Genomic DNA, 26,046 nt, shown 5'->3' on the forward strand with positions numbered 1-26,046 from the left:
AAACAGGGGAGATGACTGGAATAGAATGAAGACTCTGACTTGTTGATCCAGCCCCCAGCATTCTCCCAAGAGACCACCCTTCCCAGACATGCAGAACTCACACATTCCCTTGCAAAGAAGCTCTGTGTATTGGGTGCAACAGCTCTGGGGTCTCTATATAAATAATATACAAAATCCAACAGCTCAATGCCTCACATTAACAAAAATACTAAAAACTTATAAAAACGGAGCCTGAGGGAGGGCCCCAATCACTACTGGTGCTAGCCCAGGAACGGGATTGGGAATTAAGAGGAAAGGGTGGGGCCACATCCAGTGCACAAGCAGTTCCTCCAGGTGGCTCAGTAGCGTCCAAATATGTTGGTACTGGGCTGTGGCTGGGTATCTGTGAAAAACCAGAGATTATCAGGGATGGAAGACCAGGCAGGGGTGTGGGTATGCACGAGGAAAGCTGTTCAGGTATCAAGGGAAGGGGATGGAATGGAATGCCTCCTCTCATAACCTGGGCCTGAAGCCATCTTTTCAGCTACTTTGGCCCACCCCGCCCCCTAAATTTATTCCATGGGTTCTCCTTGGGAAGGCAGGCAGGCTTACTGGAGAGCTGTTGTTGAAGTTGCCGGACCAAAGCTGCTGTCTGTTGCTGCTGCTGGGTCTGCTGAAGCCCCTGGCGCTGGAACTGGGTGGAAATAGGAAGTGGAAGACTGAAGTCCAACTTTTCTCCTTCTTCAACCTCCTTTCCCAATCCGTTTGTTTTTGTTTTTGTTTTTGTGACGGAGTCACGCTCCATCCCCCAGGCTGGAGTGCAGTGGTGCGATCTCGGCTCACTGCAACCTCTGCCTCCCAAGTTCAAGCAATTCTCTGCCTCAGCCTCCCAAGTAGCTAGGATTACAGGTGCCCACCACCATGCTGGCTTTTTTTTTTTTCTCTCTGTATTTTTAGTAGAGACAGGGTTTCACCATCTTTGCCAGGCTGGTCTCAAACTCCTGACCTCAAGTGATCCACCCGCCTCGGCCTCCCAAAGTGCTGGGATTATGGGCGTGAGCCATCGCGCCTGGCCTCCCAATCCCTCTTTAGGGTGTCATGCCCTGCCTCCCACCTCTACCCTATTCCATACTGTCCCCAACCCAGTTCACTGGCTGCATGCACAACCTGGGCAGTTGTCCCTGAGCCTGGGGCTCTAGTCCAGTAGCTACCTGGGGCTGGGACTGGGGCTGGGGTTGGGGAGGAGCCGCCTGTTGCTGCTGTTGCTGCTGGTGTTGCTGCTGTTGCTGTTGCTGCTGCTGCTGCTGCTGTTGCTGCTGCTGCTGCTGCTGCTGCTGTTGCTGCTGCTGCTGCTGCTATAAGAACATAAAGATACTTCAGAAGGAGCAGAGGGAGGAAGCTAAGACTCAGAACTGGAGGGCTGAGGCAGGGGATGAGGAAGCAGGGTGGGAGCTCGGGTCTACTGCCTTCCCTTTTTAGACAGCTGCCCAGAAAGAAACCAAATCTAGGGTACCCAGTGGACAATGTCCAACTCTCTCCTACTATGATTCCCAGAAAACAAAAAGGGGGAGGGCAGGAAACTAACTTCTCCAGCACCACTAGAAACCAGCTGCTCTGCTAGGTGTTTTGATACACTGCCTTGTTTAGTCTTGGTAACTGTGTGGGAAGAACTTGTGCCTCTCCTCCTCCCCGGGCTCCAGGTCCCAGATGCAATTTCCCTAGTGCCTTACCCGCAGGATTTGCTGCTGCTGCTGCTGCCGGATGTGGTACTGCTGCTGCTGCTGTTGCTGTTGCTGTTGCTGCTGCTGCTGCTGCTGTTGCTGCTGTTGCTGCTGTTGCTGCTGCTGTTGCTGCTCAGGTAGGATGGCTGTTGAGCGGACGCCTGCCTGGACGCCCTGGGCACTCATTGGAGTCATGGTACTTATCATGGGTGTCTGCTGCAGTGTCTGGTGTGAAAACCTCCAAAGACAAGAGGACCAGAGGTCAAGGCGTGAGGGAGGTGGGGAGAGGGGGTCAGTATAAACTTTGGGTCCCTGACCTGAAAGAAACGTTAGCAGGTTATTTCATTCATTCCTCTTGTCACTAACCAGACTTCCAGTCTGGGGAATAAGTTGCATAAGATGATACTCTATTTTAGTGTCTCATAACCTTAATGGTTAGGAATTTTTCAATTCTGCATTAGCTATTTTTTCTCTTATAAAAATGAAAAATAGGGCTGGGTACAGTGGCTCACACCTGTAATCCTAGCACTTTGGGAGGCTGAGGCGGGTGGATCACTTGAGGTCAGGAGTTCCAGACCAGCCTGGCCAACATGGTGAAACCCCGTCTCTAGCAAAAATACAAAAAAAATTAGCTGAGTGTGGTAGTGGGCGCCTGTAATCCCAGCTACTCGGGCGGCTGAGGCAGGAGAATTGCTTGAACTCCAGCCTGGATGACAGAGCGAGACTCTATCTCAAAAAAAAAAAAAAAAAAAAAAAAGATAGGCATTCTATAAACACTCATTGAGGTTTTTTGCTGTTGCTGTTGTTGTTCCCCATAACATTTCAAGTTGTTCTGCTACACCTGTATATCACTGCAAGAGTCTACTGGCCAGGCTCCCTGTCTCAAGTCTTCTTTTTTATTTTTGAGACGGAGTCTCACTCTGTCGCCCAGGCGGGAGTGCAATGATGCAATCTCAGCTCACTGCAACCTCCACCTCTCAGGTTCAAGCGATTCTCCTGCCTCAGCCTCCCGAGTAGCTGGAATTACAGGCGCCCACCACCACACCCAGATAATTTTTGTATTTTTAGTAGAGACGGGATTTCACCATGTTGACCAGGCTGGTCTCAAACTCCTGACCTTAGGTCATCTGCCCACCTGGGCCTCCCAAAGTCCTGGGATTACAGGCATGAGCCACCACACCCAGCCTGAAGTCTTCTTCTTGCACCTTCCAGTACACATGCTATCCATTCATTCCAAGGAGTCTTGCAACATACCCAACTCCTCCTATCACTCTTCTGATCAAAAGAACCCTTTCTGGGACTGTGTCTCAATTCTTCAGCTGAGCATTCAAGGCCATCTCGCAGCCTGCCCCCTCCTAGCCTAGCCCCAGTGACTTCCCCAGCACAGATTTTACACTCCATCCAGGCCCTTCTCCCCAGACACCATCCTCATTCTTGTCCCCATGTCTTTGTTCATGTTACATCCTCTACCTGGAATGCCCTTTCCTCTTCTCCACAAATCCCAATCACAGCTATTCTTCAAAGGCCAACTCAAGTCTGACTCCTTCATGAAACATTCTCTGATGAGTCAGGCCACAGATATTAGCCCGTACTTTTTCTCAATCCGCATTTTACCTCATAGCGTACAACTGCATACCTGATTATATCTTTGCTCAGAGTGTTCTCTCAATGTTCTTCTGTAAGTCTCATCTCCCAGCTATAGTAAAGATTCTTTGTAGTGAGGAACTATGTATTTTGGGGTTTTTTTTGCTATCTTTCTTCACCTCACCCAGTCCTGGTATAGTGCTGGCACACAATGGGCAGTTAGTCCACTCCCCAGTGTTCTTAATCCCAAGCTTCGGAGTCTCTAAACATAGTTAAAAGGCCTGAACTAAGGCTTGACTAACATTAACCATGGTGGGAGGATTCATCATTAGTCCATCCTAGTATTCAACTGGTATTTAAAGCCGGTACCGGCTTTATGACTCCTTATCATGTAGTTCATCTATGAACTCCAGATATTTTTTTTTCTTTTTCTTTTTCTTTTTTTTTTGAGACAGGGTCTCACTCTGTCACCACTGCAGTGCAGTGGCGCAATCTTGGCTCATTGTGTGATTACAGCTCACTGCAGCCTCAAACTTCCAGGCTCAAGCAATCCTCCCACTTCAGCCTCCTGAGTAGCTGGGACTACAGGCAAGCACCACCATGCCCGGCTAATTAAAAATTTTTTTTTTGGCCAGGTGTGGTGGCTCAGTTCAAGACCAGCCTGGGCAACATGGCGAAACCCCATTTCAACTAAAAATCCAAAAAATTAGCTGGGCGTGGTGGTGTGTACCTGTAGTTCCAGCTACTTGGGAGGCTGAGGCAGGAGGATCACCTGAGCCTGGGAGGTCAAGGCTGCAGTGAGCCATGATCGTGCCACGACACTCCAGCTGGGAAACTGGAGGTGAGACCTGTTTCAAAAAAAAAAAAAAAAATTATATATATATATATATATATATATATATATATGTATATATTTAGAGATGGGATCTCCCTATGTTGCCCAGGCTGGCCTCCAATTCTGGACCCAACTGATTTTCCCACCTTGGCCCCCAAGTGCTGGGACTACCAGTGTGAGCTACCACACAGCCCAGATTTTTCCATGAGTCAGATAAACAATTTCCACTCTCTGGGCCTCAAAGAACTGTTAAGGAAGTACACATGAAACTATTGGTCTCCAGGGTCCCTTCCAGCTCGAGACTTCTGTGGTTATGGGCTATGTGGCCAGATAAGTATTCTTGATGTCTCTAAAAGTTCTGACCAGTCCCATCACCTTCAGGCATGGGCTTTCCCAAGTCAAATGCTCCCTTATACCTCTGCATCTCTTCCTAGCTCACCACTACTTTGGGTACCTTTGAGTGGAGGTCAGTCCATGTCCATAGGTGGGGGCCTGCTGGTGCACATAGCCACTGGGCCGCTGTTGCAGGTGGCGGGTAGGATCTACAAGAGTAGGATTGGTAGAAGGGTGGGTGCTCTGGTAAGGCTGGCTGGAGTAGCTGGGGGGCACCATGGTACCTGCAGGGCCTGTGTGTTGCTGCAATCCCACATGAGAAACATAAGGAGTATAGCCCTGGAGGGAAAGAGAGAGAGAGAGGGAATCAGGGCTGAGAGTATGCAAAGCAGCTTGCCTCATCCCCCGAGTCTCACAATCCCAGGCTCTTACCTGGGAAGTCTGCAAACCGTAGGAAGAGCTGGGAGTCATCTGATGGACAGATGACTGTCCCAACATGCCCTGACTCTGCTAAAGGGAGAGAAGAGAACAACTCAAACTCAGGAAATGCTTGCTGCCATCTCATCTCTTGTGTCTCCTGCTCTGAGTGTCCTTGTGAAGATCCCGTGTCTCCTCAGTCCTGTGACCCTCAAAAGCCCCTCTCCCTGACAGCCCTCCCTACTGCCCTCTCTCACTATCTTTGCCTGGAGCTGTTGGCGAAGGCGCTGTCCTTGGGGCACCGCAGGTTGCTGCTGCCGGTACACAGAGGTCTTATAAGAGGAGGGTTCTAGGCCCATGACGCCAGTCATGGTTGTGGGGAGCACTCCAGGGTAAGTCGGTCGGGTGGGCAGCTTCTGCATTGGTAAGCGCACAGGGCGGTATGGGTCCACACGAGGGCCACCTGGAAAGGAGAGTGGGCTGACCTCTAGGCTCCTCATCCCTCTGTCTCTTGCTCAGTGTCCTTGACATCCATAGCTCCTCAGGGGAATGGCACCATCCTTTGGGCAGGGGGAGTATACACCTAGGTCCCTCCAGCATTCCTAGTGGCTGGCACTCACCTGCAGGTAGTGGCTGGTTCTGGGTGTACAGGCCTATGGAGCCTTGCCTGTAATTAAGGTGGGTTATGGAACCAGGGTTTGGGTGGTGCAGGAGGTCTGGAGGCACTGTCACACCATAAGGGCCGCTCCGACCCGGGCCCATTCCATAGTCCTGTGTGAGTGACAGAAGAAGAGGGTGAGTGGGTTGTAGCCGAGGGGTCGGGGAGCTGGGGGAGAATGAGGTAAAGAGGAGCTGGATTCGTACATGGTTAATTTTTATTATGATTCTAATGGCACCCCTTCCTTATGCGCCCCCACCCCTCCCACAAACCAGAAACTGGAGCGTCATGAAGTAAGAGGCTGTGGGAGAACTGTCATGGGGGAGACGCTCACCTCTGTCTTGGCAGCTGGCTGGCTGCGTTTCTTGCCCTTGGTGGACTTCTTCTTGCGTTCCTCAGTACTGGGTGGAGCAGCCCCCGGTTTGTCAGTTTTAGGGGGCTCTGGAGCCTTTTTCTCAGGCTCTAGCAGGGTAGGAGCAGGGGGCTCCTCATCTTCTGGGGGCAGTGGCAGTGGCTCCAGGTAATAGGCGCGGGGCCGGGGCCTCAGGTGTGTGTGGTAGAGCAGCAACCGCTGCTGCTCCTCTCCTCGAGCCACTCGCCGGTCCACCCGGACTGTTCCAAACCAGCCCCAAGAGAGCGGTGCTGACGGCTTCAACCCCTCAAAAAGATCCCAGGGCGAGATCTTCTGTTTGGTGGAAACCTGTAGACCCTGCTCCAGAAAATGAAAAACAGTAAGCTGTTGGGACTTAGAAAACACAAGAGAGACCGCAAGCACTTGTAGGAGTGGGTAGAAAGTCATAGGTAGAATAGGCCAGGCTCGGTGGCTCAAGCCTGTAATCCCAGCACTTTGGGAGGCCGAGACGGGCGGATCACGAGGGTCAGGAGATCGAGACCATCCTGGCTAACACGGTGAAAACCCGTCTCTACTAAAAACTACAAAAAACTAGCCGGGCGAGGTGGCGGGCGCCTGTAGTCCCAGCTACTCGGGAGGCTGAGGCAGGAGAATGGCGGTAAACCGGGAGGCGGAGCTGCAGTGAGCTGAGATCTGGCCACTGCACTCCAGCCGGGCGACAGAGCAAGACTCCGTCTCAAAAAAAAAAAAAAAGAAAGTCATAGGTAGATTCAGGAGAGATGGTAAGAAGCAGACAGACATGGATACACACATACATGCAGAAGAGAGTTATGCGGGGAGACAGGGAAGGGTGGGGGACAGGGAGAGGTGTGGAGGCGCAAGATGAAGCCAGCCGGGACCAGGAGAGGAGACGAATGAACGGGGCGGGCGGCGGGCATGTGGGGAGAGAAGCGGAGACCGGGAGAGAAAGGGGTTGGGGAGAAAGCCAGAGAGGAAGTGGGGAGGGAGAGGGATTGACATTCAGAGGGAGACAGAGAAAGGAAGGCAGAGAAAGAGAGAGAGGAAGGCAGGGAGAGATTCTGCCTTTAGGCAGGCAGAGAAAGACAGAGTCAGAGAGACAGACAGAAACAGGAAGAGAGACAAAAAGGTGGAGAGACAAAGAAAGGCAAACGAGTCAGACATGGAGAGAGACAGAGACAGAGGAAAAGAGACAGATGGACTAGGAAGACAGATGAAGAGAATGTATATATGAAGGAGTTAGACTTTGGGTTTTAAACTATACACAATAATTATGGTTACTCAACAAATACTGCAACTGACAGAGAGGGAAAAGATAAAACTGTGCCGAGATGGGTGGGTGTAGGGAGAGAAACACAGAAATAAAAGAGATACAGGCTGTCGGCCAGATAGATGGGTGGGGTAGGACATGAGGCAGGTGGAGCAGAGGAAAGAGGAGGGTAGGGTATTGAGAAATGGGTGGTATGTTAAAAGGTGAGGGCAGGGTGAAGGAAAGAGGCTGGGACTCCAGAGATGGAGATGAAATGTAAGGAAAGTTAAGTGATTTGCTGAAAACCCCAGAGATGGTGTTCACTGGCAGAGACTGGATGGGCTCCTGAATCTGATGAGTCTGTTGGAGCTACAAAGCTGATGCAGGGAAAGTTCTTGCCCAAAGGAGAAAAAAGGCAAGGGACATGGGCAGACAATGGAACATGCCTCCTTCTTGAAGATGGAATCGAAGCCAGCAATCTTGTTGCCCTTGGTATCAATAAGGGAGCCCTGTGGCTCACACGTGATGACGTCTCGGGTCTGCTTGGGCAGTGGCAGCAGCTGGCGAACCTTTTCCAGACTGTCTGACTGGCGTTCCCCCAACTCCTTCTGCAGGCACAGGAAGATGGGACAAGAGATACAGAAAACAGGGATGGGAAGTCTCAGGGGACAGCACAGAACTTGGCACAGAGAAGACCCCCCACTCAGTAAATGCTCATGGCATGAGTAACAAAGAAAAGATAGACGTGAGAAGGAAAGGTAGAGGGCTCAAGCCAGAAGCAAGTTCCTGAGGCTGGACAGCAGATTCCGGTACCCGCAAACCTTGTCCCTGCCTCCTCTGCTCACCTGTAGCTTCTTTGCCAGGTTCATGTATGCACGCTTGTTTTCCTCCATGCTACCTTGGGAGATGCTAGACATGTCTGCAGCCAATGTCCCATTGATGAGCACGCTCAGCATGTCCAACACAGTAGTGAAGAGCTCACTGAGACAGGAAGCCAGAGAGAAAACCAGAGAAGAAAGAGGTGAAGATAGAAAAAGGCCTCAGCAGAGGACACAAACAGGGAGAGGTGCTTAATATGTCATCCCGAGGGCACCAAAACCATATGGGGAGCCCAGGGCCATGGAGTCCACAGTAACAGCCACACCAATCTCAGTGGGTGCAACTGACGTGGGAGTAGGGGGAACCTCTTGGGTATGAAACTGCAGGGAGCAGGTGGGGATGCTTTACTTGTTGGACTGCATGTCGACAGTGCCGCTGATGATGATCTCCAGGAGGAGCATGGCCCACTCCGTGGTCTGCTGGGTGCTGCGCTGCACTGTGTCAAACATGCCCCCAACCTGCCAGGGCCACAACAAGTCAGTCAGATGGCTCAGGGACAAGGCCAGAGTTTAAGGAAAGCTTAGTTCAAATCTGAGTTGGGACGCCCGAGTTCATGCTTGAGTTGAACCTATGATTTGCTACATGATCTCAAGACAATGAGGAAATTCTTGACATCTCTGGGCCTCTGTTTCCATACTCAGAAAGTGATGGGAGTTGGACTGAATGATTTCCAGGATTCCATTCAACATTCCACAGTGGGTTTCCAGTACTTCTAGGGCCCAGTCAGAATCTAGAATACTGAGGCAGAGTCCCTGCAAGGATCCAGGGTACATAATCTATTGGACCATGACCACAGTGATACAGCCCCCTTAACCACTTTCAGTCCCTGCATCCTTTCAGAGAACAGGGTTAATACTTCAAGACTCAGGCCGGGCACGGTGGCTCATGCCTATAATCTCAGCACTTTGGGAGGCCAAGACGGACGGATCATTTGAGGTCAGGAGTTCAAGACCAGCCTGGCCAGCATGGTGAAACCCCATCTGCATGAAAAATACAAAAATTAGCCAGGTGTGGTGGCGCACGCCTGTAATCCCAGCTACTCAGGAAGTTGAGGCTTGAGAATCACTTGAACTCAGGAGGTGGAGTTGCAGTGAGCTGAGATGGTGCCACTGCACTCCAGCTTGGGGACAGAGCGAGACTCCGACTCCAAAAAAAAAAAGAAAAAAAAACAACAACTTCAAGACTCAGAATAACCTGGGGCCTCTATCCTTACCCCCATTCTCCCAACCTGAGGCTTTTGCACTCTGCATTTCCAGCCCTACCGTCTTCCTTCTTCTCCCCAGCTGGCCTTCTCACCAGGTTGAGCCGCAGTTTGAGTGCCTCATGCATAAGCTGCTTTGGTTTGCAATCATCTAAGTACTGGTCATCTCGCCAATTATTCACAATCTAGAAGAGAAACAAATAAAATATGCAGTTCAGGGATCTTCGTGTTTCCATCTCACAGTAGCCAATATGTTTATCAGAAAGTACTGAAGTTTCCAAGTACAGAGTAACCCTTAGGTGCATCCTTCCCTGCCCTCCTGCCCACCTCATGGCCCAGAGATCTGTACCTGGTGCACCTGGCTGTAGAGGGAGGTAAGGAGTCCCTCGCGTTGTTCATCCTGCCCTTTCAGACATGTTAGCACCAGTGATAAGAAGGGCTGCTGGCTCAACAGGACATGCTAGAGACAAGAGAAAGAAGAGATGAGAGGGGAGGGGAGGGGAGGGGAGGGGAGGGGAGGGGAGGAGACGGGAGGGGAGGGGAGGGGAGGGAACAGGAGGGGAGAGGAGGGGAGAGGAGGGGAGAGGAGAGGAGAGGAGAGGAGAGGAGGAGAAAAGGGAGACTGTGGGTTGGGAGTCAACTTCCAACCTCATTCTCCAGACTCTATGCTCTTAAGACCTAGCCTCTTGCTCAGCCATGCCCACTCTTATCCTCTGATTTTCCACTTTCCTATGATGCTTCTCCTTAGCCCCAATTTTATTCTTCCCCAGGCCTGCCTCTTCTCCTTTCTACCCCTCAATCTTGTCCACTCCCTAAGCCCCTTTACCTCTTCTGCTTTTGTCGATCACGTTCTTTGCGTGAAGAGGAACCCAGGTGCTGACCCTTCTCCAATTCCTCCCCAGCAGCCTTTAACACATGTCCCTGGACTGAGGTGGGCAGTTTAGCAATGAGGGGGGCCACCAGCCATACACCAGAGCGCTCTAGAGAGCTGGAGAACAGAGGACACAGGGTCACAGGGGAGCCAGGCAACGTTGGAACAATCCATCCTCTCCTTTCCCTGATGGACATGCTGGCATCTCCACGCATCTGACATCGCTCATGCTACCAGCAGAGAAATTCCTAAGGGGATGGGTCCTAACATGTTTCTATCCGACCTGAGCACAGGCTTGGTCTTGCTGCTGCTGGGCATGTTGCTTGCAGTACTTCCAGAAGATGACCCTGTCTCTGCTGACTGTTGGAAAACCTCGATTGTGGCCTTGGCAATGTTCTCCAAGAGGGAGTTCATCTCCTGGGGAGGATGAAAGGCACAGAAGTGCTAAAATAGGTAGCTAAGGGTGAAGGAAAGCAGATGGTAGAAGAGATGGGAGATGAGGGAGAAGGACAGCACTGGCGGAGGTTGATGGGGAGATAGGAACCTAACTCTTTTGGGAATCATGTCCTCTAGTACCTCCGTATTTCTCCGATTCCTCATTGTCTTCTCCTTTATATACCTCCTCCTTACATCTATGGCCAGATAAACAGGCTCCACCACCACCACCACCAAGCTTCCCCACAGCTCAGAGCTCCAACACTCTCAACCCATTTCCCTTATCAGCAGCTCCACTTGTTCACCATTTTCCCATCCCCTCTTATCTCTCAGCTCAAGAGCCCAAGGGTAGGATGTAGGTTCTTCTGTGGTGGACCGCCTCCCTGACACATGGAGCTGAACGTGAACACAGGAAAGGGAGGGTCCAGGCACTACTCACATTGTTAGGGGTCTGCTTGATCATGAGCTGCAACTCCAAGGAAGACTGGCGCATGGTCCACTGGTCCAAGTTCTGTGATAGAGGCCCCACACCCAGGCTAGTCATCATCGTATTACCCCCAGCTACCCACCAATCTGAGGCCAATTCCTGTTCTCCTGCAACATTGAATCACAGACTCCTGGAGGTCTGAAAGGGACCTCTATGTCTCCATCTTTAAGAAAGACTACATTTAGGGAGGCTGAGGCAGGCGGATCACCTGAGGTTAGGAGTTCGAGATCAGCCTGGCCAACATGGCAAAACTCCGTCTCTACTAAAAATACAAAAATTAGCCAGGCGTGGTGGTGGGCGCCTGTAATCCCAGTTACTCAGGAGGCTGAGGCAGGAGAATCACTTGACCTTGGGAGGCAGGGGTTGCAGTGAGTTGAGATCACACAACTGCACTCCAGCCTGGGTGACAAGAGCAAGACTCCGTCTCAAAAAAAAAAAAAAAAAAGACTACATTTAAATAGTCCAAACTAGTTGAAAATCTTTCCAATTTTTAAAAATGTTCAGGAAAGATTTCACATCTTTCCCATCCTTCGTATCAGAAAGTTCTGCTTAATGCTTAACCTTGAAACCCTTGATGTTAAAGTTGAAGCCTGCTTCTCTCGTTTTAGACCAACTGCTCAAAGTCCCTGACAGGACCTTTATAAGACAATCTCTCAAAGTCCTGTAGAGACCAGAAGGCTACTGTTAGCTAATCTCTCTTCGACACTATCTCTTCTGGGCTGAAGAGACTTTATTCCTTAGCTTTTCCTCAACGGCTTTATTTTTCCACTCTCTGGTTATCTGAAGGTGTGAAGCAATGTCAAGTGGAAAGTGCACAGACATGTCTGCGTTCACATATTGACTCTAAACTTATCAGCTATGTGACCTTAGACAAGTTACTTAACCTCTTCAAGCCTCAGTTTCCTCATCGGTCAAACAGGGAGGCTCATCTACTTCATAGGGTCATAAAGATTAAATGAGGAAATGTGTGCGGAGTACCTAGCACAGTACCTGGCACAAAACACATGCTCAGCAAGTAGTAGCTACTACTATTCAGTTCTGAGCCATGGCCAAAATGCCAAATATACAAGGCCCACGCCTAGGCCTCCCAGATGCTATGCTTCCCATTGATAAGCTAGATTCATTCCAGATAGCTATGCCCTCACCTAATACTCTTACACTGGAGTCTAGACCATATAGGACTTACTCCTCAGCCCATGCTGGAGCTGTTTCTCTCGCTACCTCTCTCCTCCACTATATCCTTGTTTGTCTTCCTCTCTATTTAACTCCCCCTCTCCTTTTCTCAAGGTTCCTATTGTTTCTCCCCAGATTGGGCCCACTGCTTCCTCTGCGGCCCCCACAGCCTTGGCCTACCTGAAGAATGCGCTTTATGCGCTGCCGCTGGGGGTTTTCCCCATCCTCATTGTCCAGCAGTCGATGTGGGTAGCAGATGAGCTGCATGAGGCGCTGCGCCTGGGCACTACTCAACACTGGGTCTTGCAGGTCATTGCTGTCCTCACACAGCGACTTGAGGCAACGTTCTCCTACCCATTCCTGAGGAAGCTGACAATCAGGGACTGGGAGCAACCAGTGAGGGGGTTAGGAATATGGAGGATGGACTGGAGTTGGTAAGGAACACAATGTATAGTAGGGAGGTGGTGTGATCATGGGCTGGAACGGGACTATATTACACAGAGGCATTTAGGAGGTGTGGGAGGAAGGTGAGACTGACCTGTTGGCAGATGCTGCGCAGCACGTACTTGGCATAGACATCCAGACTGGCTGTCTCCACAGAGATGTTGCGGCCACCCTGCCTCCGACCACCACTGCCACCTCCTCCCTCCTCCTCTGGAAGTTCTTCTGTTCCTCCTGTCACAGTGAAGCCTGAACCTTTCAGTTCCGCATCCCCTGTGGTTCACGGGTGGGAGATAGGGAGGGCGGAGTGAGATTGGAACACTGTGTGGAGACCCACCCTGGGCCCACAGAGGCAGAAACACCCCAAATCCTGCCCTATGGGACAGAAATATACTTCTCTCCCTCCCCCCTCCCCAAAGGTCAGAGAGACCACCTTCAGAAGGGAGAAAGACTGTCCCTGTAGTTTAGCTGGCATTCCACCCTATACACACTTCTGGCACCACTCCCTTCCTACCCCCGTACCAAGTACAAACACAGCCTTGAGAACAGCAAACACAGCTCCATCCACGATGCGGTTCTGGGAGGCAGCCAGCAGGTGGCGGTCACAGGAGGAGCGGATTCCTACTGTAGGCTTGTCTGGGGAAGGCGATGAAGTCAGGGGAAGCAAAAGTAGAATCCACGGAGGCAGGGGAACCACACTTTCTACTGTTGGCTGGTTCAGATCAGGGTCACTTACTTCCATCAGACTGGCAAGGATTGAGCTGCGGTGTCTTGAAAAGGTGAAGGAGGATGCGGCAGGTAAGCCGGGCCCCTGGTTCAGAGTCCTGTTCACTACAAGCTAAAAGGAAGACAAAACAGATCTGGGAAGGATGAAGCGGAACTGCATGTGGGTTCATACGTGTGCATGCCTGCATGCATGCAAGTGTACGGCAGGGGCACGGGAGAGAAGATGAGGTAAAGTGAAAGGAGAAAAAGCAAGATAATATTGAAAGCGAGGTAGAGCGGAGAACTGTTATGCAGTTGAAGGGTCAGAAATTGCAAAGGTCAGGGCCGCAAATCCAGGGCTAAAAAACAGGTTCCTTCTAGCCTTCAGCATACCAAAGGACTGGCCTTCTGGGGAAGGCCAGGGAGCCGCAGCAAGGTCTCCCACAGTGAACAATGAGAGGATGGCCGTCCAGTGTGTATTGAAATTTGAGGTCTAGAAATGCTAGGGGTTACAGATTGGTAGTTCACCAGCATTAAGGAGTGAAGGGATGGCAGCACAGCGAATCAGATCTTCCAGGAGCAAACACTGCCGAGCGATGAGGATGGCAACAAAAGTAGCTAACGAGTCATGAAAAGACAGGTCACTGACCTGGAGGAAAAAACAGACAGACACCACAACTCAGAGTGGAGGCCCACTCAAAGCAGTGTGCCTCCACTCTACGGAACTCTGTCCCTGATCAGAGGATCACGACCAGCCCCCTGCCCTGGTCACTGCTCCACTAGCAAGACCCCACCCCAAGTCTCACATCTACATTGCAGAGGAGGTCGTTGAAACCACAAGTGCCATTGTTAGAGGAGCAGCACAAGGCCTTAAGCACTCCTAGCCATTCTGCACTCAGTGACTTGCAATAGCCGGTCAGCTCTGCACACAGGATTGCGATGTCATTCACCCTAGGGAAAAGTACAAATGCCCTCAGGAAAAACCTTGCTCCACAAAACCTCAGACCCATTAACTTCTCATCTCTGCCCCAGTACATAATGAAGGTTGTAGTACCTCCCAGATACCTCAGCCCTCCCTATCTCAGGTGGGGGCATAGTGCCCTTCCTCACTCAGTACCCCCCATACCTGTCGGGATCATGGTGCCCCACACAGACGTGCATGAGGGCATTGCAGACAAAGCTGTAGCGGTTAGCAGGGTTCTCACTAAGACTCTTGCCTAGCCCTGTGTAGGTGAAGGTGTGAGCTGCAGGGTTCTCTAGAGTGTCAATCATGAACTCAGGTGCCCAGCGCATATTTGATTCCGATGGCTCCACGTTGCAGTAGATGGTGTTCTTCACCTTTGAGCAAAAGTCGCTGCAGGGATGGAGGAAAGGAGATAGTAGTGTTGAAGAAGGTCTGCTGAGGTCGAGGGATGGTCAGGAAAGGGGAGAAAAGAAAAAAAGGAGAAAGTGAGGGATGCAGGATCTTGGGACAAGAAAAGGGAGATGGGACGAAACGGACTGGGCAGGAAAGGAACCACATGGAATAAGGAACTGGGGCCTCTGAAGGCAGCGAGGAAGAGGGGGAAGAGTTTGGGCCCCACAGATACAGGTGGGGGGCAAGCCTGCTGAGGAAGAGGGCCCACTCTTGGTAATACAACAGTATGTGGAGGACACAGTCCACAAATGACCCTAGACAGGCAGCAGGGTCCCAGGCCATGCTCTCCTCCTGAGTTGGGTGGTTATGGGAAGAAGGGAGTAGGTCCCACTTGCTACCCCTTACCTTCCACCTCTCTTACCTGAAGAGCTCCCCAAATTTGTTCTTTAAATGGCTACAGGAGGTGTACAGATCATAGAGATAAGCAAGGATACAGCGCTCTGCAGAGGAGCCATCGGACCGGTTCATCCCATGCTTCACAACGCCACACAGCCTGCATGAAGAAGCAAGGTTGGGAGGGTCAGCAGATGGTATGCGGGCTCCTCCAAAGGGATTCAAGCCTCTGGAAATACCATTCCTTTCCCATCTGAGTGGCAGGCACTTCCCCAGAGTGTGAGGAAGTGCATGCTCTTCCCAGGCCACTTCCACCAGCATTCGCCAGAGCTTTGTTTCAGTTATTCCAACGTCCTGCTTACCCCTCAAAGACCTGTGCCATCTGGTCCTGGTTGAGGATGAGGCAGGCATGATAGTGCCGCAGGACAGCCACGATGCACAGGCACAGGCTAGTAGTGTAGCTGCCCACCAGATCCGAGGATTTGAGAAGCAGCTCAGCCTCAACTACACTCAGTTCATTCAGCAGCTAGCAGAGTGAACGGGGGTGAGAAATGCAAAGAGGCCCCTCATGTTACATAGAACCCACCTTCCTGTGGGGACGCTGGCAAAGCTGGGCCTGAGCCCCTTCCTGCTGGAGCTACCTCAGGATAGAAGGGCTCGTTACCCTATGCCACGGTCCTTTAGTCTATCAACAACACCTCTAACCAGTGTCCAGGATACAGTTCTGTGAACTCCACAGTGGAGGATGGTCTGTGCCCAATGCTCTAATCTGCCTCTTGGCCTCCCCAGGGAGCACTTGTCTCTATTCCTGCAGTCTCAGCTCATGTTCCACTCCCCCCGTGCTAGTCTTTCTGCCCCTTCAAATAGCCTGGGAAACTGGCTGGAGCATTTACCCCTGTCCTTATGACCCTCCATAGCCCCTATATGGCACGAACTCCTTCCTCCACCCTCATCTCCCCAACTTCCCCACCTGAATGGCAAAGTCGATGAGGCCACTGATGCTGAGTGAATATTCCATGAGGTCGAAGATGAACTGCACATGCTGCACCAGAGGCAAGTGGTATGACATGCCAAGGGCAAAGCTCGTGATCTGCTCCAGAACATTCGGGAGACCTGATAAGGGCAGTGGGAGTGAGACGGGAGTGGAGAGAGGAAAGAACCAGGGAAGCAGGAAAGGATGACAGTGGAAGGGGATGAGACCAGGAGGCTTAGCCTGCCTAGCGGGGAGAAGATAGGGAAGAAAAGGAAAACAGGAGAGGAGGCCAGAATGTGGGAAAGGGGCTGGGCTTAGGCCCACACCTGAGCCGTGACCTGGTGTTGGTCATAATGTGAAAGGTGCTGGAACTTAGCAAAGATATCTTCAGCAGTGGGGAAGGCTTCAGGCCGGTTGCGTCGCCGCTTCTGCCCATCCTCCCCACCTGAGGGGACAGTTGAAAGGGACCAGTCAAGATAGGGAAGATAACTAGTTGACTAGGGGTGGGGAGTGGGGTATGGAGAGAAGGCTATGGGAGGGAGGGAGGGAGGGAGGGAGGGAGAGAGGGAAGGAGAGAGGGAGGGAAGGAAGGAAGAGGGAAACAGGGAAGGGAGGGTCAGGAAGGGATGGGGGAGGAATGAAGGGAAGGGGACAGTGAAGCAAAGGTTTAGAGGACCACAGACTATGTGGACCTTAAAGGAATATGTACAGGGAGGTGCTAGGTTGAGGGAGGGAAGGGAGAGGGAGGGAGGGCAGTATGGGGCTTACTGTGAGGTACCTAAGAATGTCAGGTCTCCAGGATTCAGAGGCACAATAGGAGCAAGCTGGTCTGTAGAGGGGGGGAATGAGGGGGGAAGTTTCAAAAGGACTAGAGCTCTCAGGAGACTCCAGAGACAGGACATTGGGACATGACTGGGGAGTTCCCTATGCTGGGGAAGGGAAGACTGACTAGGGCACTCTTTGGGGGAGATCTGTTTAAGGAGCCTCAAACCCACCAGTTTCTGCTGTCCCCTTGCGGTTCAGAACCTTCAGGATATCCTTGGTGATTTTCTTGATGGCATGGCGGGCATCATCTCGCTGCTTTCCCACCCCAAACAGTACGACCAACCGCTGGTTGCACTCATGGCTGCATGACTCCTCCTGCATCCCAGCAGCACCATCAGACTCCAGCACTGATCTCCTTCCCTCCTCTTGAAATCATGCTCCACACCCCTCAGCATCCACATGCTAAAGCCCTTCCCTTTCCCAACCCACATCCTCAGGAACAGCTCCAACCCCTCAGCAAATTCTTGGACAGCAATCTAGGTTCAAAACAGATCATCACAAGGTGCTGGGGAACAGTACCTGGGGGATGGGAAAGTGGGTGGCATACTGCACGTGTCGTGGCTGGTCGTAAAGAACCCCAAGGGTCCCTTCGATCTTCTCCTTGGGTGGGGGCTTCACCTCCTTCTCGACATCTGGCTTCTCAGGGGATGGACTGCCCTTCCCCTCACAGGGCATAGTAGGGGAGAACAACTGAGAGAAAGGTGAGAAGGCAGAACATGAGAAGATGGAAGGGGATGAGGGGGAATAAAGAAATGCCAAAAGCAGGAATAATGGGAAGATCAAAGGAGCCAGATTCTGCCACGCTCAGGATTGAACTTACTGAGAAATCAGGCTTCTCCATGTCCTCAAAGAGCACACTGGAACTTGGGTCAATATCCATAGATTCTGAAAGCCCTGGATCCTGAGGGCATAGGACATAAGCAAAGTTGTTTTAGCCCTAGGGAGCGGCTCCCACCATCTAGAAAACTTCACGGGGGAATTGGAGAGAGAAGACCAGATTGTGGAAAGCACAGGATCTGGAGTCAAGTCATCCAATCACTTAACCAGTATAGGCCTCTGTTTCCTTCAGCTTGAAAATGGGGATAAGAGTACCTCGCAAGGCTGATGGGAGGAACCAATGAAACAATCGATGTGATAGTGCTTGGACAATCACCAAGTGCTAAGAAAATACTACCCCCCGCCCCAGGCAAAAGAGGCTCTTAGAGGCCTCTGGGAGCCATGAAGATAGAAATGTCAGAAGAAACGATCTAGGGCAAGGAAAAGCCCACTCACCTCCAGCTTGCTGCTGCTGCTGCCTTCAGCCTCCTTGTGCTCTGGGTCATCGGCAGGATCATCAAAGGGAGAGGGAGGCCGGGGACCAGGGGCTCCAAAGGCAAGGTCCCCTCGGGAGATGAGAGTGCAAGTATACATGTTGTGGGAGAAAACATCATGTCGAATCAGTTCACAGAACAGCAGTACTAAGTTAAAGAATTCCACCCGCTCACTCTCACTTCGGGGGTCCGCTGGAGGAAGGGAATGAGGAAACATGAGTTAGGAGAACACAAAAAGGTGGGCCAAAAGAGAGAGGGACACACCTAAGGCAATAATAAGAGTGATAAAATAAAAATCCCAGAAACTGTCGAGGGACAAAGTGTGGTTGGTTACCCCACATGCTGCCCCACACACCATCTCAGAAAGGAATGTAACATCTTTGTGGCGATTTACACAGTGAAAATGCTTCAATCACAAGCTCTTGTTTTAATCCTTCTCTGTATTTCTCTACTTTGACTGTAAGATGATCAGTTAAAAGAGGATCACTAGAACTACATCTAAAAGTCATTCTGCATAGAGCCCAAGAGAGAAATATACTTTTTGATGACAGTGGCGGGTAACTGAGTCTAGGCAGACGCAACTAGAGAGTGGTAGGGGTCCGTACTCAGCATGGGAGCCTGTGTATCCAGAAACTGCAGGAGGACATCCTGGAAAATGGGAGCACTAGGAGCAGAAAGGGAGCCAGAGGCGATGGAACCCTTCTCATCTGCGGCTTCTGATTCTCCACAACGCTGCAAGATGACAGAACAAATTGTAGAACTGACTTTTACCTGCTTCTTCACTCCTCAATGTGTAGGCCTTAAACTACTACCTGCTTGACCTCTACCCCATGCTTTTCTCTTTCATTCCCCTGCTGACCTCCATTTTCTTTACCACCTCCCAACTGAAGCCTTGATGCTATCTCTAACTCTGATAACAATCCACTCTCTCTACTTTCACCTCATGTCCGTTACTTTGCCTTTAGGTTCTCTTCCACTTCTTTACTCTGTTCTCACACCTTCAACTCTGGTCCCTCCACCACCTCCATCTCTTGGTCTCCAACCCCAGTAAATTCCTTCCCATTGGCCAATCTCGTTCTCTTATCTCTGCCCTCTAACCTCAGCCTCAATCTCCGCCTGTCTCTTCTCCAGGAGCTTGGCTACCACCATAGCACGATGCCGACCAGAACGCTTGCAGCTGACAGCCCATTCACATAGCAATGACACCACAGCATCATCATCTGAGGAGATCTGGAGACCAAAGGAAGAGAGGGAGGAGTAAGGTAGGGGTGGGGACAAAGAAATGAGTTCCAATTTCCTAAAGACTGTGCTCCATCATAAAACATTCTGGGCCCAGTAAGATCATTTCTGCAGATATGCTCTGCTTTCAATGCCTCACCATGACTTCCCCTCAGATATATTACTGCTCTTGCAGTTTTTTGCTCCTTCTATTCCCCTTTTCACTTACCTCATGCCCATCCTTGCTAGGCCCCAATCCAAAGATTCGGTTACAAAGTGAGTCAAGAGAGTTGCTGAAGTCAGAGCGCTCAAAACTATGGCTGTCCAGCACTTCCAAAGTATGAAGCACCCGTCCAATGGTGAAGCCTAAGGAGGAAAAGTGGTAAAGGGGACTGAACCAGAGGCCAGTGTATTCTGGCTCTCAGATCTACATGTCCTTACTATCTTCATCCTTTCCTCAAACATACTTCCTATTATCTGTTCTCTGACACATACCTGCAGTAGCTTCCTGGCATTTATCGAAAGACCAGCGAACTTCAACTGCCTGTCCCCGCTCCTTGATCTGCTGCTCGATCTCCCGCAACTTTGCACGGACCTGCAATATAAAAAGGAAGGCTATAAGGATGTACCAAGGCATACAAAAGGCCAGAGCCCCAGGCTAGAAGAATAGTACCAGACTCCAAATCACTATTTCTGAGAGAGTACTTTAGCCTCATAGCCCAATCTGAGAGTACCAGGTAGTGGTCAGACATACCTGCTGAGTGAAGGCACTGTTACCCTCTGGCATGGGCAGGTTGGAGGGGGCAATAGGCAAGTGGTCAAGTGGTGAGCCGGTCTTAATTCTGCTATCAGTCAGTGAGTAGTGCCAAACCAAGGCACTAGGACAACACAGGAGGATGGTCTGCCAGATAGAAACAGCTAAGTCCAACTCGTTCACATGGCTACCCCCCTGGAATCCCATTCTAAGACCAAACCCATAGATTCCAGATCCAAAGTTATTCTGACTGGGCCCCCAAGATAGGCATCACTCCACCCCTGATTCCCTCCCTTCACTCACTTTCCTAAAAGGCTCTGGGCCTACTATTTAGCCTGGAAGGGAGAGAGAGGCTGGTCAAAACCCCCAAAGGGGACTAACACCCCATTAACAAGAAACAACAACCTCCAAGCAAGTACTCAGCACCTACTCCCACATCCAATTTGGAATTACCCCTATTCTCTGGGATGGGCACCCGATTCTTCTCAGGTTATCTCTCAATGCTTCCTTGGGCCGCCTAGTACCTACCTGTAGGATACAGCTGAGGCCAAAAACCAGGGGCCGGTGCTGAGGGCACATAAGCAGGTCACTAAAGGGAGTCGAGGGGGTGCTGCTAGTTGGGGGCTGAGGAGCAGGGGTGGTGGGTAGCGAGCTTGTTGACTGAGCAGATATAACATGAGATGAGTGACTGCTCACACCATCTAGCTGCAGGGCCAGTCTCCGTGTACAAAAGTAGGCAAGGCGGCGGGACAGGTACGCAGACTGAACAAATTCGCCAGAGTACTGTGAAGACATGACCATCAGAGCCCCTAGTTCTCTCCAGGGGACCCTGCTCTGACGTTTTATTCTTCCTTAAATCCTTCTTAGACTCCCCCTGCCCCACTACCACCAAAATTCCAAGCCTTACTCGTAGAAGCAGGGGCAGGAGCAGTTTAAGCAATTCATCCTCTCCAGGGCGGATCTTCTCAAAACACTCAAGCACCCGGTCAGGAACTCATGTCTGTCCAGCATTCCATCCTATGGGTACCAGGGGAGGGAAGGGGGTACTATTAGAGATGAAGCAGATAAAGTAAATGAAAAGATGAAGAGAACCACAACTGGGGCAAGGTGGTAAGCAGATTCTGTTCTCTACTGGCAGAGTACAAGTTCAGGCTCAACCCAATGCCCCACACAGCATGCCCTACTCCCTACCTGAAACATGAACATGGCCAGCTTCTCGGTGTAATCCCACTGCCGGATTGCCACCTCTACATCATGGGGCAAGGGCCCTATCGTGGAACCACAGCCCCCACTTCCTGCAGGCCCTGGCCGGTAGTATTCAGCCATCTTCTGTAACTGCTCCCATAAGTACTTGGTGATGATCTGAGTCCATTCTGGAGGAAACAGGGAAAAAGGGCTATTTGATACTATCCTTCTGCTTAGAATTTCCTTCTACTGGCCGGGTGCAGTGGCTCACGCCTGTAATCCCAGCACTTTGGGAGGCTGAGGCGGGTAGATCACGAGGTCAGGAGCTCGAGACCAGCCTGGCCAAGATGGTGAAACCCCGTCTCTACTAAAAATACAAAAATTAGCCAGGCGCAGTGGTGGGCACCTGTAATCCCAGCTACTCGGGAGGCTGAGACAGGATAATCACTTGAATCCGGGAGGTGGAGGTTGCAGTGAGCCAAGATCCTGCCACTGCACTCTATCTAGTCTGGGTGACAGAGCAAGACTCTGTCTCACACACACACACACACACACACACACACACACACAAAGACTATCCTTCTACTTAGAATACCTTACTCCCATCCCCCATCACCTACCATATTTGTAAATTCAGTTCATCCTTTGTCTCTAGTCAAATCCCACCTTCCTAAAGCCTTTCCGGGTATCCCCATAAGAAAGTAATCTTTTGTCCACTCAAAGAACCTTCTGCTCCTAGCTTGCCGTTCACCACTTTCTGTATTTAATTATGTTATTTGTACATATACCTTAGCAGCCCTGTTAGACTACTAGTATCCTAGGGGCAGAGATTATGCACTGGACGTCTTTGTAGCCCAGTATATGCGCACAGTAGACACTCAAATTTCTCAGTGTTTACTGATCAAGCAAATGCAAGAAACAAGCAGAAACAAGGAATCTAGATTAAGAAGGAGGATGGTTGCAAGGGTGTCTCTATCCCTCCTTGAAGCCATCAGCAGTACACCTGGTGTTAGGAGTTACTCACCCATGAAAGGGTCAACATGTCTCTTCTTAACCTTGGTCTCAGAGATTGCTGCATAGTAGGCACAGGTCATCTTAATGAGCCAGGCAGCCCGCATCACAGGCACTGTGTATTTGGCTAAGTACCCAAACACTTCTTCCTTCTTACTGAAAATGGGGACCTGGATGGACATTGCAAATAGTGAGGTCTCTATGATCCCCATGAGCTGACACCCATGTAGCTTAATATGGGAATAGGAGGGTACTTGGTACCCCATGCTCCCTCCTTGGCCTGAAGGACAGGAAACAGTACCTTACCTTTTTGGCTAGTTGCGTGAGTGGCTTGGTGCCAGCCAAGTCAGTGAACCAAGTATTAATGGCACTCTGGGATCGTGCAGTCACCAGCCAGAAGTTGTCCTTCTGGTTCACTTGGGGCTTCCTGCGACCAGTGTCAGGGAGGGTATTACAACGTAACTTCTCTGCAATAATGCTGCTGAAGTGGAACTGATCTGAGGGAAGAAAACTGTACCTCAGGGTGGGAAGAAGGGGCAGACAGGTGGCCTGCCTTTTGCTGGGCAAATGCCAATGAGATAGCATTAGGTCATGAAGGCAAACTCAGCCACTTAGGTTGTCCCTATAAGTCTTCCCTACCCAGGGCCTTTGCTCCTCAGATTCTTCCAGCCTTTTCCTTCAGCCTGGCAGAGTTGTCTCACCTTGGCAGGATTGAAGCTGACGTTCTTGGCACTGCCATGTTCATCCCCAGAGACAGCAGGCTGGTTATTGAAACCTTGTTTTACATTCAAGGCCGTCAGTTCATCCTGAGGCAGGAAAGCAGCGTTTAGTTGTTTTTTCCTTAGGGGGAGGGGGAGGGGGTGGGAGAGTAGGGCAGGAGAAGCGAAGGAACAAGGTGAAAGGGCAGGAGGAGGGTTCCGTGTAGAACAGATCGTTACTTAAAGCTAGGCCCTTACATTCACTTGGACCCCACCCTCACCCCCATGGTCACTAGGATCCCAGTCACCCAGGGCGCCCTCAAACATCACTCTTCTCTTGCGAACATCCGAGCAGCCGTACCCCACCAAGCTGTCTCAGACAACTTTCTGAGATGTGTGTGGCGGAGGGCGCTTCTGGTGCGGCCCCTACACCACCCCCTATTCATACCTTGGAACCCCCCCACCGCGCCTCGTCCTGCCCTCCCACGCCAACCCACTTTACTCTTCCCCCTTTCGGGACTTTCGCTCTCACCCAACCGCCCCGCTCCCCATTCCCAGCCGTCAATGCCTCCTCCTAGGCTGACTGCGTACCCCCAGCCCCTCCAGAGCCCCGATTTTCGAACGCACCTCCTTCTGTTTGGGGTCCTGAGGGTAAACATCGGGAGGCCCCAGCCGCGGCCGCTTCAGGGGCCGGTGTTCGTAGCTCAAGATCCCGAAGGCCGCCATCTTGCCCAGCCCGTAGCGCCTGAGGCGCCAGCAGGGCCAGGCTCACTGGGGGAACGGGAAGGGGAGAGGGAGCCGAAAAGGGGGGCGGTGGTTGAGAGGACGGCGGCCGAGAGACAACAAGGGGGCACGTTAGAAACTCTCGACCATTGCCGGAAACTACCGAGGGAAGCCGAGGGACGCCGGGAACCATCGGACAATACCGACCGCAGAGGGGGTGGGGCCTGGCCCGATGGGGGCGGAGCTCTGTGCCCCGGGAGTTTTTCGGCGGCGGCGGTGGTAAGTTGATTTCACTCAGCAAAAATCTATGAAACGTTCCGGAGGCGCAGAGTGAGCTGGGGATGCAAACCAGGGAAGAGGGAGGCCTCTGTGGTGCTGAGTTCTGACTGGAATTCGGTTCCCACAGCCTAGCTCGGTTTTGGCCTAGAAAAGTCTTCAATAATATTTGCCTTGGTTAGGAACTCCGTCTATTACAAATCAGTTCGTTTCTTAGTTCCGGCATCTGAAAAATAGGTGCGCTAACACCTCCTTCAAGGGGCTATTGGGAACATTTGAAACTACGTATGCATGAGAAAGAACCTATTAAACCCTGAAAGGCTGGCTCTAATCCCTCAAGGTCTACCATCGAGTTGTCTAACCTTTTTTTGTTTGTTTTTTCTGCCCAAGGGTACCGCGGACTGACTTTTTTGATTCACAAACTCTTAAAGGTGCTGATGAAAGCTATGGACCTTCTTCCCAGAAATAATAATAATATGCATATATTGACATGCAAAATGTTACTTTAGATTCTTAGATCCCCTGAAGCTCATCCATGTATCCCCTAAGGGTCCATGAACTCCAGGTTAAGAACCCTTGGTCTAGCGAAAGAGGCACCTACTGTGTCAGATGCTTTTCAGACACTATCTCCTTTAATCTGCTCACAGCCTCATGAGTTAGGGATTATTATTGGCTCGATTTTGCAGATGAGGAAGCTGGTTTTCAAAGTGTGAAAATTCACTTACCCAGTATTATACAGCTACTGAGTAACTGAGCTGGCACTAAGATTCTCAATTCCAGAGCCAATGTCCTATTGTCGTATTGCTATCTGTTTATTTATTTTGAGGCAGGTTCTCCCTCTGTCGCCCAGGCTGGAGTGCAGTGGCGCGATCACGGCTCACTGCAGCCTCAACCTCCTGGACTCCAGCGATCCTCCTGCCTCAGCCTCCCTGTAGGCGGGACTACAGGCGTGCGCCACTGTGCCGGCCTTGTATTGCCTTTTAGAGAAAAGACAGCCATTGTGCTATAACAAAAGTAGCAAATAACAATAAACAAAAATAACACCAGTAACAAAAATAAAATGCTATTGAATCACAATGGAAAGAAAAAGTAATTCAAGGCGGGAGCGATGGCTAACGTCTGTAATTCCAGCACTTTGGGAGGCCAAGGCGGGCGGATCACTTGAGGTCAGGAGTTCAAGACCAGCCTGGCCAACGTCGTGAAACCCCATCTCTACTAAAAATACAAAAATTAGCTGGTGTGGTAGTGGGCGCCTGCAATGCCAGCTGCTCGGGAGGCTGAGGTAACATTTGAACTAACTCTGAAGGATATTTTTATTTTTGTTTATTTTGTTTTATTTCTTTATTATTTTATTTATTGCTTTTATTTATTTATTGTTTCGCTCTTGTTGCCCAGGCTGGAGTGCAGTGGCATGATCTTGGCTCACTGCAACCTCCGCCTCCCAGGTTCAAGTGATTCTCCTGCCTCAGCCTCCCCAGTAACTGGGATTACAGGCTCACGCCATCACGCCTGGCTAATTTTTGTATTTTTAGTAGAGACGGGGTTTCTCCATGTTGGCAAGGCTGGTCTCGAACACGTGACCTCAAGTGATCCGCCCACCTCGGTCTCCCAAAGTGCTGGGATTACAGGCGTGAGCCACCACGCTCAGCCTGAAAGATATTTTATTTATTTATTTATTTATTTATTTGTTTATTTATTTATTTATTTTGAGACGGAGTTTCATTCCTGTTGACCAGACTGGAGTGCAATGGCACGATCTCAGCTTACCGCAACCTCTGCCTCCCTGGTTCAAGCGATTCTCCTGCCTCAGCCTCCTGAGTAGCTGGGATTATAGGCATGCGCTGCCATGCCTGGCTAACTTTTTGTTGTTGTTGTTGTATTTTTAGTAGAGACGGGGTTTCTCCATGTTGGTCAGGCTGGTCTCGAACTCCTGACCTCAGGCGATCCATCTGCCTTGGCCTCTCAAAGTGTTGGGATTACAGGCG

At 50.9% G+C, this 26,046-nt stretch overlaps 1 protein-coding gene across 1 annotated transcript; it reads right to left on the reverse strand.

The window, feature by feature from the left end:
• Positions 1-106: 106 nt before the first annotated feature.
• Positions 107-24,013, reverse strand: MED12 (mediator complex subunit 12). The gene is given in 47 exon segments (XM_033201386.1): positions 107-382; positions 592-673; positions 1,191-1,334; positions 1,710-1,938; positions 4,574-4,791; positions 4,885-4,962; positions 5,136-5,332; positions 5,490-5,640; positions 5,862-6,236; positions 7,593-7,754; positions 7,992-8,127; positions 8,374-8,483; positions 9,322-9,411; positions 9,576-9,686; positions 9,931-9,955; positions 10,053-10,214; positions 10,381-10,514; positions 10,972-11,043; positions 12,373-12,552; positions 12,731-12,906; positions 13,156-13,269; positions 13,370-13,471; positions 13,867-13,987; positions 14,145-14,289; positions 14,465-14,692; positions 15,117-15,248; positions 15,451-15,614; positions 16,059-16,197; positions 16,383-16,506; positions 16,840-16,890; positions 17,057-17,201; positions 17,406-17,576; positions 17,707-17,787; positions 18,159-18,388; positions 18,802-18,928; positions 19,295-19,426; positions 19,644-19,780; positions 19,910-20,009; positions 20,169-20,315; positions 20,697-20,951; positions 21,076-21,152; positions 21,155-21,185; positions 21,360-21,541; positions 22,378-22,534; positions 22,671-22,856; positions 23,066-23,170; positions 23,690-24,013. Coding segments are annotated over 47 exon segments (6,558 nt in total). The 5' UTR covers positions 23,789-24,013; the 3' UTR covers positions 107-338.
• Positions 24,014-26,046: the final 2,033 nt, after the last annotated feature.

The sequence above is a fragment of the Trachypithecus francoisi genome, unplaced genomic scaffold (assembly GCF_009764315.1).
Source record: "Trachypithecus francoisi isolate TF-2019V2 unplaced genomic scaffold, Tfra_2.0 Lachesis_group6, whole genome shotgun sequence".
Classification (NCBI taxonomy): Eukaryota; Metazoa; Chordata; class Mammalia; order Primates; family Cercopithecidae; genus Trachypithecus; species Trachypithecus francoisi.